The sequence below is a fragment of the Drosophila guanche genome, unplaced genomic scaffold (assembly GCF_900245975.1).
Source record: "Drosophila guanche unplaced genomic scaffold, DGUA_6, whole genome shotgun sequence".
NCBI classification, from domain to species: domain Eukaryota; kingdom Metazoa; phylum Arthropoda; class Insecta; order Diptera; family Drosophilidae; genus Drosophila; species Drosophila guanche.
In genome coordinates, this window is record NW_022995746.1 from 7,120,627 (window position 1) to 7,136,613 (window position 15,987).

At 43.0% G+C, this 15,987-nt stretch overlaps 3 protein-coding genes and 1 long non-coding RNA gene across 7 annotated transcripts; 2 read left to right on the plus strand and 2 right to left on the minus strand.

Annotated features, from left to right (window-relative positions):
• Positions 1-388: 388 nt before the first annotated feature.
• LOC117582476 (protein FAM151B) lies at positions 389-6,363 on the plus strand. 3 transcript variants are annotated; one of them, XM_034270220.1, is made up of 5 exons: positions 389-509; positions 913-1,149; positions 1,220-1,461; positions 1,520-2,106; positions 6,352-6,363. In XM_034270220.1, exons 1-4 carry the CDS (start codon positions 443-445, stop codon positions 2,081-2,083), a joined length of 1,110 nt encoding a protein of 369 aa, XP_034126111.1. In that variant the 5' UTR covers positions 389-442; the 3' UTR covers positions 2,084-2,106; positions 6,352-6,363. The 3 variants fall into 3 exon arrangements, with proteins under 3 accessions (XP_034126111.1, XP_034126110.1, XP_034126112.1); XM_034270219.1 differs by lacking the exon at positions 6,352-6,363 and having other exon boundaries at positions 1,520-2,201; XM_034270221.1 differs by lacking the exons at positions 389-509; positions 6,352-6,363 and adding an exon at positions 622-779 and having other exon boundaries at positions 1,520-2,201.
• On the minus strand, positions 2,604-11,518 carry LOC117582472 (protein peste). Its single transcript, XM_034270215.1, has 5 exons — positions 11,090-11,518; positions 7,965-8,236; positions 4,889-5,197; positions 4,031-4,815; positions 2,604-3,968 (listed from the first exon to the last, which is right to left on the minus strand). The coding sequence occupies exons 2-5, from the start codon at positions 8,085-8,087 to the stop codon at positions 3,506-3,508; spliced, it is 1,680 nt and encodes a 559-aa protein (XP_034126106.1). The 5' UTR covers positions 8,088-8,236; positions 11,090-11,518; the 3' UTR covers positions 2,604-3,505.
• An 859-nt stretch (positions 11,519-12,377) lies between these two features.
• LOC117582473 (protein peste) lies at positions 12,378-15,197 on the minus strand. 2 transcript variants are annotated; one of them, XM_034270217.1, is made up of 5 exons: positions 15,118-15,197; positions 13,556-14,230; positions 13,200-13,497; positions 12,864-13,143; positions 12,378-12,805 (listed from the first exon to the last, which is right to left on the minus strand). In XM_034270217.1, the coding sequence occupies exons 2-5, from the start codon at positions 14,198-14,200 to the stop codon at positions 12,475-12,477; spliced, it is 1,554 nt and encodes a 517-aa protein (XP_034126108.1). In that variant the 5' UTR covers positions 14,201-14,230; positions 15,118-15,197; the 3' UTR covers positions 12,378-12,474. The 2 variants fall into 2 exon arrangements, with proteins under 2 accessions (XP_034126108.1, XP_034126107.1); XM_034270216.1 differs by lacking the exon at positions 15,118-15,197 and adding an exon at positions 14,963-15,025.
• LOC117582477 lies at positions 15,180-15,987 on the plus strand. The gene is made up of 3 exons (XR_004573721.1): positions 15,180-15,252; positions 15,319-15,442; positions 15,761-15,987. It is a non-coding gene; the product is annotated as an uncharacterized LOC117582477 (long non-coding RNA).

Sequence of the window (15,987 nt, forward strand, 5' to 3'; positions counted from 1 at the left end):
TTCATGACTTCTGTTATGTATTTTTTGATTGAAATACCAAAAACTGTTGGTATGGCGGTATCATTACGCGTTTATAAACACTAACATTTAGAGTTGCCAAGGCGTTTACCTAAATGCATAAAAGAAGCGCGTAATATGTAAACAATTACCACTTATTATATGACTCTACTTACATAATTTTACCTTGAATGATCGTAGGTGGAGTGGGCAATACTTACACTACCCGACAGGATTTTTCCTCAAGGAATCAAATCTGATAGATTGGAATGCGGAATTCCTTGACGAAATATATGTAGTTTGATTTCGTCGAGTAGTGTAATCAATGCATAATCAAATGATTTCAAGATAATCTTTCATTTAATCGACCTGCTAGTTAGTTCTCTATTGACTTCCAAGGCTAGTGATATTCTGCACACTCTTCGCTCGCTGATTAAACGCTAAAATGCTATTCAAGTCCACTGCTCCCGCTCTCGGCCAGAGGTCATTGTCATTATGCCTGCTGCTGCTTGGTAATGCAATTCGCATTTTGAATTCCACTCATTCGCCCGCCCATTCATATGCTTTCTATATAGAAGCATTTTCATTGTGGCGTCTGCGCTTTGTCTCTTTCATCACAATCAGAGTTTGTAGTTCAGTTACAGGCAGCATTCGGCGAAAGTGTTTTTCCATCCATTCCCATTAAACAATTAAATATAATTTTCCCCACAAATACACATCCATTGCGTTCCGTTCGTTTGTGTGTCTCTGTCTGCGTGTGTGCGAAGCGAAAAAATAAGAAGGTAAGAGGGAAACGCGAGCTTATCTATGCACGCTTTGGGCGCGTTCTCCCCTTTTCCATTGTTCTGTTCTGCAATTATTGAATATTTAATACCAATCGTTTGTCGTTGTTTTGCTTCCATGGAACACCTGAAGCGCTCGTGTCCAATACCAAAGGTGCGGCTCTGAATGCCAGCCATTATCAGTACTACCGTGTGGAGGAACCGCAGGGAACACAAGCTGACACTGCCGCTGATCTGCCTCTTGGTATATTGCTGCTACACGACCAGGACATGGTGAGGGGCAAGACCATTATCAGGGCGGCCAATCTGACCGCCATCCGATGGGCTCATGCGGTCAACAGCCAGCAGTTGCTCGACGAGGCCTTGGCTGGTGAGACTCCCCTCTCCCGCAAATTGTGCACTGTTTACTTTTATCTTGACTTTAACAACTCTCCACAAAGGTGACATTGAGTTCATTGAGGCGGACATTGTGCTGGGCAAGGTGAATGGCGAGGGTGACGATATGCCCGTGATGGCTCATCCGCCGGCGAATGTCTCCGATTTGACGCTGCAGGGATTCCTGAATCAGATCAAAGACTTCAACGACCTACACGAGGGCAACGAGAAGGGTGTCAAGCTGGATTTCAAGTCCATAGAGGTGTTCGAGGGCTCCCTGGATATCTTAGACGCAACCATACCAAGTGTAAGCTAAACCAAGGGCATAATCACAATTTTCCATAAACTAATCTGTTCTTCTGCAGATGTCATATCCCATTTGGATCAATGCAGACATTATCAGTGGCCCCGTGGACCAGAACAAGAGCGTGCCCGTAGATCCGGATCGTTTCTTTGCCGGCTGCATGCGCTACAAGCAGGCAGTTCTCTCCATCGGTTGGACCACCAACTGGGGCGCCGACTTCCGCGAGGGCGAATACACCAAAGATCAGTGCGACGCCATGGTCGAGTCGCTCAGCCTCAACAATGTGCTGTCCACGGGCCAGGGCATCACTTTCCCGGTTCGTGCGGGCATTGCGGCCAACAGCGAGGAGCAACTCCACAAACTGGTGGCCGCTGTTAACGAGACCAACGAGAGCACACTGACCATTTGGTCCTCAGACGGTGACTACGTGGATGTGGCCAAGCTGCGCAAGCTGATATTCGGTTTTGGCGTGGAGCGCGTCTACTTGGATGTGCCCGACGAGCTGGCCGCACGGTTGGATCTGGGCAATGTGGGCAACGGTGCGGGCACCTTCAATTCTCTGGTTAGCTTCAGCTTCATCAGCCTCTGCTTTTATGCCTTTGCCACTTGGTTGCAGCGTGGCTAACAAGCTGAAGGGGCGTAGTATTTGTACGATTATACGTGTAGTTTAAATATAGCTTTGTAGATTTGTCACAAGGAATTAATAATAAAATGTGTCCATTACATGAAAAATCACAAAGGAAGCTGCGAAGTACAAAATATTGTTGTATTTCTGTGCTTTATGGCGGGGCTCTGCCGCTCACGTACACGTGTACTACAGTGATTCGTACCAATACCAATGTACTGCAATGTTCCGTTTTGATGTTTTGCACATAAAACGCAAAAACGGGGCTTTATGCTAAAGGTGACACTTCTTTATATCTTCTTTAACTTCTTTCAAGAAGTGATCTAACAACAAGAACAACATCACTTAACAGCGAAACTCGCGTCGAGCTGCTATCTCACAAGCTGCATAAATTTGTGGGATTCAACATAACCTTGTTGCACCAGCTGCAAGCAAAGCACGCACGTGTCGGTGATTAACACATAATCTAACAAAAACTTAAACTATAAACGTTTCATTTTTGTTTTTGGATTTTATTATATTTTTTAATTCAAAATGTATCTTAAGGAATTTTTGGAAATATTTCCTGGGTTCACAGCTGAGCTATAGGCTAACTTATGTCCGACTTTACACTCTGATTTTACATACAATATTTACATATGCGAACGGGGTTTATATCCGAAATCTTTGAACTATTAGGATATGTATGCATGTGTATGTGTATGTTGTGTGTGTCTGTGTAAGATTTAAATATATAGAAAAGACTTTCTATCTAGTGGGGATAAAATTGATTGAAATGTCTTGGGATCGCAGTGCAGTGATAAAAAGTTGCCTAGCTCGTTTTTTCTCTTCAATTGATTGATCATCAATTGATATCACACCATCTCAAGATGTATAAAAGCTAGAATATCGTTTTAAAAATTAGAAACAAAATAATTAATGTTATTATTGGGTAGGTTTATATATGTACAAGATATAAATACTTTGGGCGTGCGCAGTGTTTCTTTCAACTTCCAACAAATTTGGGTCATGGGGTGATGATCGGGGAACTGTATTTACATTTTAATTTAGTTTAGTTTTTAACCTACTAAAATAGTTAATGACTTTTGTTTGGGTTCTCTGCTTCTCTCTTTTTCTTTTTTGGCACTAAAATAAATTATCTTATTAATCTCTCTCTCGCGCTGTCCGGCCGCATGCACAGATATTTTGAGGGAACTCCTAATGGTTGGTTGGTTATGGGATGTTTGTAATGTGATGCGTAAGAAGGTGAGAGGATATAGAGGCCAGGCGACATGGCTTGGCTAAGGCAAAATGGCTTTATCATTCAGATTTATAACTCTACTAAGCTAGGGGGGATACGATGATGTAAATGAGTCTCAGATCATGCTTGATGGTTGATGTTGGCGTTGGCATCGCCGGGAATGCGTGAGCCGAATCGATGTATTATCTAACTATCACATCGGGCGATGATTCACTGATCAGTCGCTCCCTTGGAGAGTTTTCACTGTTGTTGCGGTTCCCCGCCTGCTGCTCCTGCAGCCCAGAGTCACGTCTGTAGTCCAGCAGGCGGACTCCGACACGTTCGTTGCCGCCAGCATTCGTGTTGTGGCGGAACAACTGCGACACGGGCCCTGTGGCTGGCGCTGTATTCACTCCAAATGTGGTCAGCGGTCGCAGGACACTCGCCTTGGCCTTGGGATCACCCTGGCAGAAGTGCGTCACCTGCCGCGTGGGGTACCAGCAGGTGCAGATGAGACCGCCAGCCAGTAGTATGCCAGTGACAATCTGTCCGAGCAGAACAATGAGCGGCACCAGCGCGATATCTGCGGCAATCTCCTCCGACACGCGCACCCGCTCCTCGCACCACATCATAGGCAGCATGACGCTCGGCACTTTATCGTAGATACTGCAAAAAGTAATACAATTAGTTGGATGATTATCCACAGATAAATTTTAAATGATTCATACTCTATGCCCTTGACGGGTTCCATGTAATAGTTGGCCTGGAAGCCACCGCCCACATCCATGGGCACACCGGCATTCGGCTCCAGCGTCATGAAGAACTCGTGCTTCTCCCGCTCTGGCTTCAGGCCCTCCACCGCCTCCAGGTAGCTGGGATCGCCATTGTAGAAGTGTGGAAATGACATATACACCGAGGCATTGGAGGAACAGGGTACAACATTGATGACGCCAACGGGCAGGCACTTGCCGCCGACGCAATAGCAACTCGTGTCCGGATAGAGGGTGCCATTGTCCACGGCATGCTGGGTGCCGCTGTACTTGTACGCGGTTATGCCATGCACTGTCACTGTTTCCGTGTAGTCCAAGGGCACGGCACGACACATTTTCGGCATGTACATGTACACGGTGTCATTGGTGCTCAAATTGGGTGGAAAGAACTCGCCCATGGAGCCCCTGACTTGACCACAGACGCCCGGAAAGGCGCCCGTATGCGTTAGATTATTCCACGTGTAGATTTGTCCCATCTTCGCGATATCATCGGCGCCCGTGAACATGTTTATATCGCCATCAAACTCGGAGCTGCCATTCCTGGGATACTGATAGCCCATCCGATTATATGGCACATCCTCGGGTCGTATCAGCTTGCCCAAACTGATGAACGGGTGCTCGAAACCCTTGAAGAGCCACTCATCGGCTGATCGTGTTGTGGTGAGGCGTTGGTCATACATTCTTATGGCCATATTTATGCTGACTCTGCCCAGCCAGGAGTCGGCTGCACGTTTAGCCGCTGTCTAAAGGAAGGGAAAGAAAAGATAGACATTAGTTTTGGGGTTTTCCAGCTGTTAAATGGTTAAAAAAACTCACATGGGCCACTGAATTCACTTGGGTGATGACATCCGTGAGGCTGCCGTTGCTGCCAGCGGCATCAAAGTAGAAGACAGATTTCTTGCGAAACGAAACAGAAGCATTTTGATTGTGCCACTCAATGTTCACTTTATCGGGCTTCTCACGAAACCGATAGGGTCCCAGTTGCTGGAAGTTTGGCTTCTTGCTGGAACCCACATAAAAGTCCTCCGGATTTGTCCAATTAAAAATGTAAACATCAAAATTCATTGGCAGTGGTGAGATCTTCCAGTCGTCGAAGGAACGTGATGTGGGACTGAGCGCCATTTCCTGCCAGATCAAAAAGGGGATCAATCGTTGGTAATTAGTTTTTCATTTGGGCAGAAAATACATATTCAATGATGCAAGATGCGCGATTTACATAATTTGTTTGTTATAATTGAGGATAACTGGTTGCTGGTTTGAATTGGCATTGCATTTACGAGGCACAACTACTTGTACAACTACGATTCAATTTCATTCAATTCTCGCTTTCAATCGACATTCAAAAAGATCGATCAAAGTTCATCAGGGAACTGAGCAATTGGTCTCCTTCTCACGGGCTCCCAATTGTCAATTGGCATCGAGTATCGTCAAGGGAACAACACAGTCCGTACCTGAACTATAAGTCTCTCTTTTTGCTTTGATAATAACAATAATTAACCAGCTGAGCTAATGGTTCGTGGCTAATCGCGAAAAATCGTAAGTAATCAAGAAAATTAGTAGGTCATCGGGAAAACTTGTAGCTACTCGACACAAATCCTAACAAAACGAGATTCAATCAGTACAAAACGAGAATTATTCTCCATTCCATTCCTAAAACTATTAATTCCAATGAATTTATTCAAAGTTTAGTTTCCGTTCAAGATTTGATATTATTTTTTTTTCTGAATACTTTTTTGGGTACATCGCGATGCAGCCGTTGCCAAGAACCACTTTATATTATAATCGGAGCGATTACGAGTAGTCAAGTATTTGAATGAATGGGGTTTATATGGAACTAACATTTTATGGGTTTTGTATGTCATTTGAGTTTGAGATTCAGGTTTATACTATATAGACCTTTCCTATCGGCGTTTGTCCTTTGCATTCTCATTGCAATAAAAAAGCTTCTGTGGCTACAGTGTCCGTTCGCTTAGGGCAACTCTTGTACAAAGATCAGCGACTGCATTTGCCTCGCTCAGATCATACATGCAAATGCAGGTGGGCGCATCGGGTCGCAGGGTGCTTCAGCTCTTCTTATCAGCCATCAATCATTGTAAGCCCCCAGACATCAAAATCGCCACGATCGACCAAGGCCAGACCAAAAACGCCATTTTCTGTTGTGTCCACAACTTTATAATCTTTATAATTGAACTACTGAAATGTTGTTGGGTATTGGCTTACAGGAAATGACTAACTGATAAAAATAAATTCGAAATTGTGGATTCCATTTCCCCAAATAGAGATTACATGCATGTGCATGTACAACTATCTATCTAAATGTCGAGGTGTCTGGAAGTGGCGGTAATATCAACGCCAAACAGGTGTTCGTTTAAGGGCAGCACACCTGCTGGGACATACCCCTGCCACACCCCAACCCAACTCGCCCACCACAATGTGGCTTACATGTTTTGGGGTCTGGGACTTTGGCTGGTTTAAGGCCTATTGTTGGCCACACTTGTTGTTGTGGTGGGAGGAGGAGGAGGAGGAGTAGGAGTGTGCTTGAAGCGCGTTGTCTAATCGATAGCCCCATGGCTATCGCTGAATGAGTTATATTTTCAGGTTTTTTCCCCCCCAGATAAGATATCATTAGCCAGCGCCGCCATCCATTGCCATTCGCAGTGCAATTCAGCAACTAAAAATCCACGAACGTATTTTCATGGCAAAGAATGGCAACAATTTCCGGCTGCTCCACTAAGCGGCAACATAATGAAGAGAGAACTTCGGATTATTGACCTCGCAAGGCAGCTGTAGTTTCTGTGATTCATTCCACAGATGTGTTCCTTTTATTCGATAAGCAAACTCGATCAATCAGTCAGTGATTATTATTAGTCAGTATTTGCTCCAAAAATGAGTAATAATAAAAAAAAGATTAAAAGAAAATGAAGGGAGAGCATGAGAGAGCTAAAAATACAGCATGAGGCGCTTTCTAACCCATTTTCTTACATTTATTTATAGGCACTCAAAGGAAATGTAGAGCTTGCTGCACTTAAAAGTTCTTCGACAAAGCGTTTTACATTTAACTTAATAGAGTTCCCTTTTCTCTACATAAACGTAAAACCACATTGAATGTTCTCTGAATATGTCAAATGTCATTAGCTTAACATTACAGAGTTTATATCTGTCTGTTCAAGCGCTAATTCTGTCAAAAGTTGAATTCTGTCAGTTCTGAGGAAAATATGTGCACTTTTGACTGCTACATACGAGGATGTAATCAAGACCTGCCTCTCAATAATACGTTTCTCTCTCAGGTTGCTTTAAAATAAATCAAACCCTGTAAGTGATCCAACAGAGATCAATGCCACAGCCTCTGGCTCTCTCTCACACAAAGCTAATGACTCAAGCAGTCGCAGTCAGACGCTAATCAGAATTATACACACAAAATATGGGTATACTCTAAATCGGTATATAAAAAATATGAATGTATATAATACATTTACATACATTGTATGTACATTCATATTTGTATACCTAATGTGATCGCAAACGAAGTTTTTTGCAAAACAATTTTTTGATACAAAAATGATCGAATGTGTAAGCCGTATCTTATCTCCGGGGAGTGACTTTTATATTCGAACACCTGCTCGATGATCAATTTTGGGCTGTCTTTTGCGGTCTTCGATGAGCAAGCCTTAATTGGTTTCAATCAAAAGACAAAGTTCTGTTCGTTGAAACGTTCCGATTTGTATGTAAATGAAGAAAAGGTCTACAAGGTTGGGGCGGGGTCCTGACCTTTGAGCGGTTTGCCAATTTGCCGGTTCGCAAAACTTGACTCCAGCTCTCGCTCGAAGCGAAATGGCAGTGTATCTTTGATAAGATAAGACTCTTTATAGGGGGAGGGTGGAGAAACACTCACCTTGCCGCGCATGCGTGTAAACATCTCGATCCAATTGCGAAATAGATAAATGCCGCCGGCAATGGAACAGATCCCCAGCATGATGATGCCCAGACGGGCACAGTGACGCAGACGTGATGTCATATTTGTTGTTCTAGCTCCAATTCCGAGACGGTAGTGGTGATGGTTATGGTATATTATTATTAATGTTCGCGACTCCTTCTCCGAACAAAGCCTGCTCCGAGCAATCTCTTACGCGGCACTGAGTCCAAATGGGGAGCGTCTACCTTCCACTGTGTGTCGTCGGTCGATGCAAAATTACAGAGAGCGAGCGAAAATATGAAAAGAGAATATATGTTAGTACACCACACGGGCTTATCTATATCTAACAGCCTTATCAGCACACACACAAACAAATATGCACAAATATAGGGGCCAGCAGGCTCGCCACCCGATTGCAGGGGGAGTGATAGATCGGGCGTAGTAAAAGGCAGAGAGAGAGAGAGAGAGCACTTTGAACAGAATGAAATGGTGAATGTTAATCACGCGCTGTAGCGCGATCGTCAACAACTTTGCTGCGTAATTATGTACATTTTGTATGTGCGTCTAATTGTAATAAAATGTTCACTTGGCAGACGGCTCTGTATTCGGACTGGAGTGCACGTTTTTGTGGTCAAGTCAGACCTCAACAGCACATACATATGTACATATGTATGTACATAATGAATTCGTAGAAATGTGATATATGGAAAAAATAAAATGCGGTTTTAGGGGGGTGGTTGCTTTACAGTTTTAAAACCGGTTCAAAGGCTCACACTGAAGTGTGCCGTCAGTTGGCTTTTCATGGAATATAGCAATCTCGAGTCTCACTCTCCTCTTTAATATGAATCAATAGAATAGCTATTGACCCGCCTACAACTACTTAAAGTGACTCAATATTTAAGTGTTCAATGGCCATGCTCCCACATGAAGCCACATATTAATGCTCCAATGTAGTAGCACAGGCGAAAGTCTCAAAAGAGATTTAATTTGAATTTACAAGCAAAATTCATCACTTTTAAGTTGCTGTTGCCTTGTTAACATGACCCCGCGGTACCAATTCTAACCTTTATTCTGTTCCAGTTACCTTTGTATTCTGAAATTTTCCTGTCTAATGACTCCCATTTGATAACAACAAAAAAATGATGAATCAATGCCAGTTATCAATCTAAAAATTCATTGGAAAGTTAAACAACTCCAGTAATATTTATAAAAATATTCCCGCATATAATCACTCATCCTCAACATTCGTATGTTATCAAACATGTTTTCTGTTACTTCACTTTCAAGTACATAGTGTTATATTTACTGACAAAAACACTGTCAATGGCAGTGGTCGCATTAACAGTACTGTGTACCGTTTCATGAATCCACTTTGTTACCATTTTCTGCTACAATTTACTGCTTATCTATAATTAACTTTTAAAGCTGCACACACACATACAAATATATGGCTTAGAAATATGGTACATATGTACATACGTACATTCGAAGACAATTAGCTCAGCATAATCACTCATCGTTAACAGTCGTCTGTTAGAATTGTAAGACCCGCGCACATGACCCTGCCATGTGCCACTATGCCACTGTTGTAAATGCTGTTCTAGATACCGACAAAAAAAATACCACAACGAATTGAAAACTTTTTCCGTTTGATGGATTCCCCGTTTCTTGACTCCAATTCTGCTGGATCTGTCGAGTTTGCAAAAACTCCAGCTACTGCGACTGTTTGTCTGAATATCTGTGAATCACAGCAGCAACACATTCCGCGCAACTTATTGTTTTCGCGTATTGGATTGGAGCACAAAACCCGTTCAGTTCACGTTCACCTTTTCCATACCCTGGCACAACCATAAATGAATGTTGCGTGCGGACTGCGCAAGGGTCGGGTCGGCCTGTGGGTGGGGGGCAACTGTTTACACTTCTTGTAGTGCTGCTGGTTGTCCATGGCAACCGTCGATGGAAAGGGATTAGCACGAGGTACATTATGTGGAAGGTAAATCAGTGCTTCACCATGATGTATGGGATGCTGATTTATTCATAGATTGCCAAAACAAGATAACATCTGTTTTAGCTTTATTTTAAAACACAAGTGCACGCACACATTTGTCTATGTATGTACTTATGCTTCATTATGTTGACACTGCCGTCCCGGCCTTTCAATGAATGTACCTTGCAACTGGTTGTGACTGAGCCCCCGAGCTATTGGGTTGACTTAGGCCTTAGCAATGTATTAATACTCTTATTGGCAATATTTGAACAATTTCAATGCAAAGCAACTCACACCCTGGCACGTACATACGATACGATTTATTTTTGTTATTAATGCACACGTAGCGAGGCTGAAGAACAAAAACAAACATTGGGAAAACTCGTTTACATTTACGCGGTTTTCCCTCACCTACGCCCTGTTTTTTGTTTTATCTCCCCAACACATACACACACACACACACACAAACACACGCCACGCCTCGTAGTCAAATGAATGTACTTGCTCTTGCGCTCTTTTTACTCCAGCAGCGGAGATAATCGGCATTTTAAGCTCCGACTCATTTCACATACATAGTGCCAATTCATTTGGCCAAACATTAATCACGCGATTTAGCACTGGCGTGTCGTGGGGATTGACAATTGTTATACTAGTCGAGTTTTTATTCACATCAAATTTGTTTGAGAACATCCTTGAACTATAGCCGTCACTTCCGCAACCTGTTGACAATTAATTCCTATTTGTTTTACTCTCTGCTCTCGTGGCCTAAAAATAGACACAGCCCACAGTGCAATGTGCCAAAAAGAACCACAAAACACACAAAACAACCAAAAATGTCCCAAACTGCTTGCTGCTTGGGTATTTTACATTCTGTTAACTCACTGGGAACAGCATGCGATGCGTCAGAATTTTGGAATTTACGCCAGAGAGAAAGAACTCCACAATGAACTCTACACAATTATGTTTGTTTAATAATTTTATCTAAATAGGAAGCAGAGCAGTGGCAACACGCAAAAACAAAAACGCGGCACGTTTAACTCTCTTGCGTCTGCGTCTCGCCTCCTCTCTTTCTCTCACAAAATGCGTTGGGACTTTTGTATATTTTATATTATCTTACATTTTCTTTTTGTTTTGGATCTTCGTTGCTCCGCTAACACTTGGCTTTTTTCCGATTCGATTCCACTTTATTTGCAAATTTATTCCAATCACTTGTTTTGTTTTGCTTCACTTGGATGACAGATTTTTCTTTCGTTTAATACTTTTTAATTGATATAAATTTCTAATTGCAATTGTTGTGTAAATATATGCAGCAGCGACGGGTGTCTAAAAACACTTCATTGCTCGCGCTCTTTGGGATTTCTGGTCTCTCTGGTCTTGCTAGCTGCCATCTCACTTGCACTTGCACATATATGTATACATATGCATGTATTTAATCAGCGACGCACAGTTAAGTCAACGCTCCTGATCTTGAACGAACACGTCTCGAACCGTTTGCTTCGTGTGACTGTTGTGTGTTTCGGTGTTCTGTGCGGCGCTACGCCTGCTCTGCGACTAAATTAAGTATTTTTCAAAAGTCGCCAAGCAACCAGCAATTATTTATTAAAAATCTATGGCCAGTCCTCTGGCCTGACTTTTGTATGCCCTTTTTTTCTGGGGTGCTTCTGGGCGAAGTGTGTCGTTTTAAAGCTGGACTGCGTGCAAAAAGTTTGATTAAAATACCATTTTTTATTTATTAATTTCCACCCTCACTTGTCAAGACACTCGTTTATTTGAAATCAGTCCATAATATAGTTGAAACTCGGTCTAAAACCAATGTGCTATAACTGTAGGGTGCACACATAGCGTCGAAAATGATCATAATGATCATGCTCTCTCTCACTCTCCTGTGCTCTCACTCTCTGACTCTAATGGCGCATGAGAGATAGAGAGAGCGGATACGTACATACTTATGCACTGAACACTACGGGTGCGAAAACATAGCGCATGGGCAGTCGATGGAACCACCTTATATAATTGCATCATGCTTCGGGTGACTTTGTGTGTTTGGGTGTTTTATGCGGCGCTGCGCCTGCTCTGCAGTGACCGCGGAATTATCGATAAAATATACAGACAGTGCCTCAAAATATCAAAATATACTATAAACATACCGTAAATTTTAAATAATTTGATTAATATACATTTTGAAATATTTTCTAAATATTTCTGGCGTCTTTCAAATGTTAGTTTAGCTTTTTTATGAAACCCGAAAAATACATATGTATGTGTTTTATCTGTGCCGAGGCTGGCGAGTGGTTGCTTTTACTGTTGTATGACGGCATGATTCAGTATGACAAGTAATGATACTTTGGCAATCCACAGCTCCATCCATCCATCCACCGTAGTGGCCAATCCATCGAATAAGATACTTCGAAGATCCTTTAACATTTATTAACTTAGACTGTAGACTAGGCAAGACAGACCCACAAAATCGTATCCCCATCACAAGACACACACTGCCCAGTGTTAACTGGCTCTCGCTCCCTCCTTGATGGCGGGCACATATTGGAGACCGATCAGCAGCGGTGACTCTTCCACACCCTTCAATGGCTCCGGGCTGCTAGTGTCCAGTGAATTGATTTCGATCTTCTGCATGAGATGCTTCTGCCAGAGCATTTGTCGCGGATACCACAACAGCAATACCAGACCCAGAGCCACACCCAGGCAGCCGCACACCTTGCCCAGGATCTCCATGATCGGGATTAGCTTTACGTAGGTCAAAAGATCGGGAGTAATACGCACATTATAGTCAGCCCAGATGAGTGGAAAGAATGTGCGACGCGATTTGCGATAGATGCTGAAAATAAACGAATTTGTATTCTCCCAAAAGTTCTATGGAAACTTCTCTTGCTCACCCTGAGGTTCGTGGCTCTACAAGCAGACTGGCCATTATCCTAGCCTTAATCTCCAGTACCATGCCAGTTTTTGGCTCCAGAATGACGACCAGTTCATGACGATCCTTGTCTGGTTTCATGCCATCCACATGATCCACATAATACGAGTCCGCCTGGTAGAAATGCGGATAGGAGGCAAAGACGGGAGCGCCGTACCAGCAGGAGGAAATGTTCAGCAATCCCGATCTCACCTCTTGACAATTGCCCTGGCAGTAGCAACTATTTTGAGGATTATCTGTGCCTGCAAAACATCAATCAGTTTCGCTCGGACTTCGTTGGATTATCTTTTTCTCTTACCATTTGCCATGTTCCGGGCACTGCCCTTGTAGACATATCCTTGTACGCCCTCGAAGATTGTGGTCCCGACATAATCCACCTCCAGTTCGCGGCAAATGTCGGGCAGGAAGTAGGAGATATTTCTGCCCTTCACCAGCGGTATGGGATGGAGCTCCCCAGCACTACCTTTTAGGCGGCATTTGGGACTAGACTCAGTGACATTGTTGTAACGCCAGCGTGCGATTTGACCCAACTTGTTGAAGTCCTGACGACCCGTGTGTACATTGTGATGGCCATAGATCTCCATGCTGCCATTGCGCTATAGTGAAATTTTATGTAAGATAAGAAAACCCCAAGGAAAATCGATCTCAGCTTACCGGATAAGCATAGCCAATTTTCTCGTAGGGAAAATCCAAATCCGGCATCAAGTTGCTGGGCACCATTTTGCTCATCTTGAGGAGCGGCGAATCGAAGCCATTGAACATCCAATCACCTGCAGGACGCACCATGGTGGTCTCCTTCTCCTTGCCATACAGATTGAGGGTCATCAGCATGAGTGTGCGCAGCATGGGGCTCCAGTTTAACATTTTCTGATAGATGCCAACAATCAGCAGATTGGGCGCCACCATGGGATCCGTGAGGCGTCCGGCACTGGCAGCCTCATCGAAGTCAAAGCGACTGCGACGCTTATACGAGACCGTCGAGTTCTCATTGTGCCAGACGACATTCAGTTTCTGCATCGTTTCCTTGAACCTGTAGGGTCCAAACTCCTGGAAGTGAGGCTTCACTGTGTGATTATTGATGTGCTCCGAGTTGGTCCAGTTGAACATGTAAAGATCCACATGGATGTCCATCGAGGGCGACTCCCACAGACTCGTGATTAGGGCATTTGGCCGCAGTACCATGAACCATTCCAGGACCCAACGCTCTATGCTCTCCAGATATAGAACCGAACACAGACTAAAGCTGAACAACAGCAGACCCGCCACACTCGTTCTCAGAAGGCGCTGCTTACCGATCATGACGCTGGCGGTGTTGTAACGGATACCGTACTGAAATGTTCAACCAAGTTCTTCGTTATATTATAGACAAAGCAAATTCTACGCATAACTAGTTTCTCATCTATGGAATGCTGAGATTTCAATCGCCTATAACGATACACTTGGCTGGTCTACTATTTCCTGCCTCCCACTGATTATGCATGCTAATGTCTCATAGCAATTTCTTTTACATTCACACCAAACGAAGGTAAGTACCTCCAGCCTCCGACAACCATCCATATTCATATTGGGGCTATTGAGTTATTAAATTTCTAATTTGCCTATAATTTGCTTATTGATTTATGTACCAGACAATGTTATGCAGAAGAGAAAAACTTGAAACATTTACAAGAGATCTTGTGTAAAAATAAACAAATCAACGATCCTTAGAGAAGCAATTAACATACCAGCAAGTGCTTGCAGTTCTTAATCTTTATAATCAATATTTAAAGAGGTTTTCCGTGAGATTTTTCTGATCTATTTCGAAGTCTAGCTCTCGTCTCAGAGCATTAATATTCCCTCAAGTTAACAACTCATTTAATCGCTGTGTGATTAATGAATGAATTTATGCACTTGTTATTGTTATTTCCAGTTTTTTCCTGAGCTTTCAGATCTCAAATAAAAGATTTTTCTATTATAGCAATTTTTCTCACTCAGTTAACGGTCACTTGGGGTCTTTGCACTAATCGATGCTCAGGCAGATGAATCAGCCAAATGATGTTGTCTGTGGGTCCAACTTCCTACCTACTGTCTGCTGTCTGCTGTCTGCTGTCGTCCGACTCCAAGTCCAGCCCACCAGAGGTGGAGGTTATCAATCCAACGTTGATAATGCACAGGCACACACTGATTTCCTATATGTCTGCAGATCTATATATAAATCCCTTTGCCTGAGGACTTACTGCAGGAATGGTTTAAGATTTGTTCTTGGTTCTTAAAATTGGTTGCAATCGAACTGCCTCGAGTGACGACTTGATAACGACTGAGTCCGGCTGGTTGGAAAATAAATTTAAAACGAGATTCCAGGTTACGAGATTGTAAGTACTGAGAAAAATAAACATAAATGCTGTGCCTAAAAAATAATAACATTAATTATGCCACAGAAAGAAATAAAGCATTAAATACTCATGGAGGCCCGATACAGACTAATTAAAGTCTAAGTTGAGATCTAACGTCTAGCACGTCACGTCTGGGTGTCACTTGGGGCACGTCAATGTTCTTATAAAAGTTAGTATACACATTAATTTCTTACAGTGCATTACGTACGACTTCTTTTAATAGCTCTGAACTCAGAACTTCCATGTAAGAGTGGAGTAGTCGTAGCTTTTGTCGTAATAAGGTCCCATATGCTGGGGGTTATCTTTTAACGATGGAAGTGCATTGAGTGGCTTTATCAATTAAACTCTAACCTGTGGCTGCCCGTTCTTCGATTTGGGATTTGGGATGTCCAATCTAGAGCTGCTGCTGCTGCCGTCTTGTTTGTTGAATGAATTGATAAGCGCTGACCAGACCCCAATTTATAATCGCCTCTGCTCCCAATTTTAGATGTCGCGATACGGATAAGTCCCATGCTACATGTAGCAATGCATTGGATTCATGAAGGGCCAGTGAGTTCTCCTGTAATCAGCTTGGAAAATTATGACAGCACAAAGAAAGTGCTGAGCGCTGAGGAACCGGTTAGGCGTTTACAATTCAAGATCATTCAAAGAGTGTATGCCCATTAAGCGATCATAAATCAATCCACAATATTACATGTATGGCATAGTTCTCAA

Bases quoted from the DNA above. Each gene is read 5' to 3' on its own strand.
- LOC117582473 (XM_034270217.1), bottom strand. From the start codon at position 14,200: ATGATCGGTAAGCAGCGCCTTCTGAGAACGAGTGTGGCGGGTCTGCTG. The intron at 13,498-13,555 runs GTAAGCTGAGAT...ATTTCACTATAG, and splicing joins AAATTGGCTATGCTTATCCG to CGCAATGGCAGCATGGAGAT. The intron at 13,144-13,199 runs GTAAGAGAAAAA...GATGTTTTGCAG, and splicing joins TGCCCGGAACATGGCAAATG to GCACAGATAATCCTCAAAAT.
- LOC117582472 (XM_034270215.1), bottom strand. From the start codon at position 8,087: ATGACATCACGTCTGCGTCACTGTGCCCGTCTGGGCATCATCATGCTG. The intron at 5,198-7,964 runs GTGAGTGTTTCT...TTGATCTGGCAG, and splicing joins TTACACGCATGCGCGGCAAG to GAAATGGCGCTCAGTCCCAC. The intron at 4,816-4,888 runs GTGAGTTTTTTT...CCCTTCCTTTAG, and splicing joins AAGTGAATTCAGTGGCCCAT to ACAGCGGCTAAACGTGCAGC.
- LOC117582476 (XM_034270220.1), top strand. From the start codon at position 443: ATGCTATTCAAGTCCACTGCTCCCGCTCTCGGCCAGAGGTCATTGTCA. The intron at 510-912 runs GTAATGCAATTC...GAACACCTGAAG, and splicing joins ATTATGCCTGCTGCTGCTTG to CGCTCGTGTCCAATACCAAA. The intron at 1,462-1,519 runs GTAAGCTAAACC...GTTCTTCTGCAG, and splicing joins TAGACGCAACCATACCAAGT to ATGTCATATCCCATTTGGAT.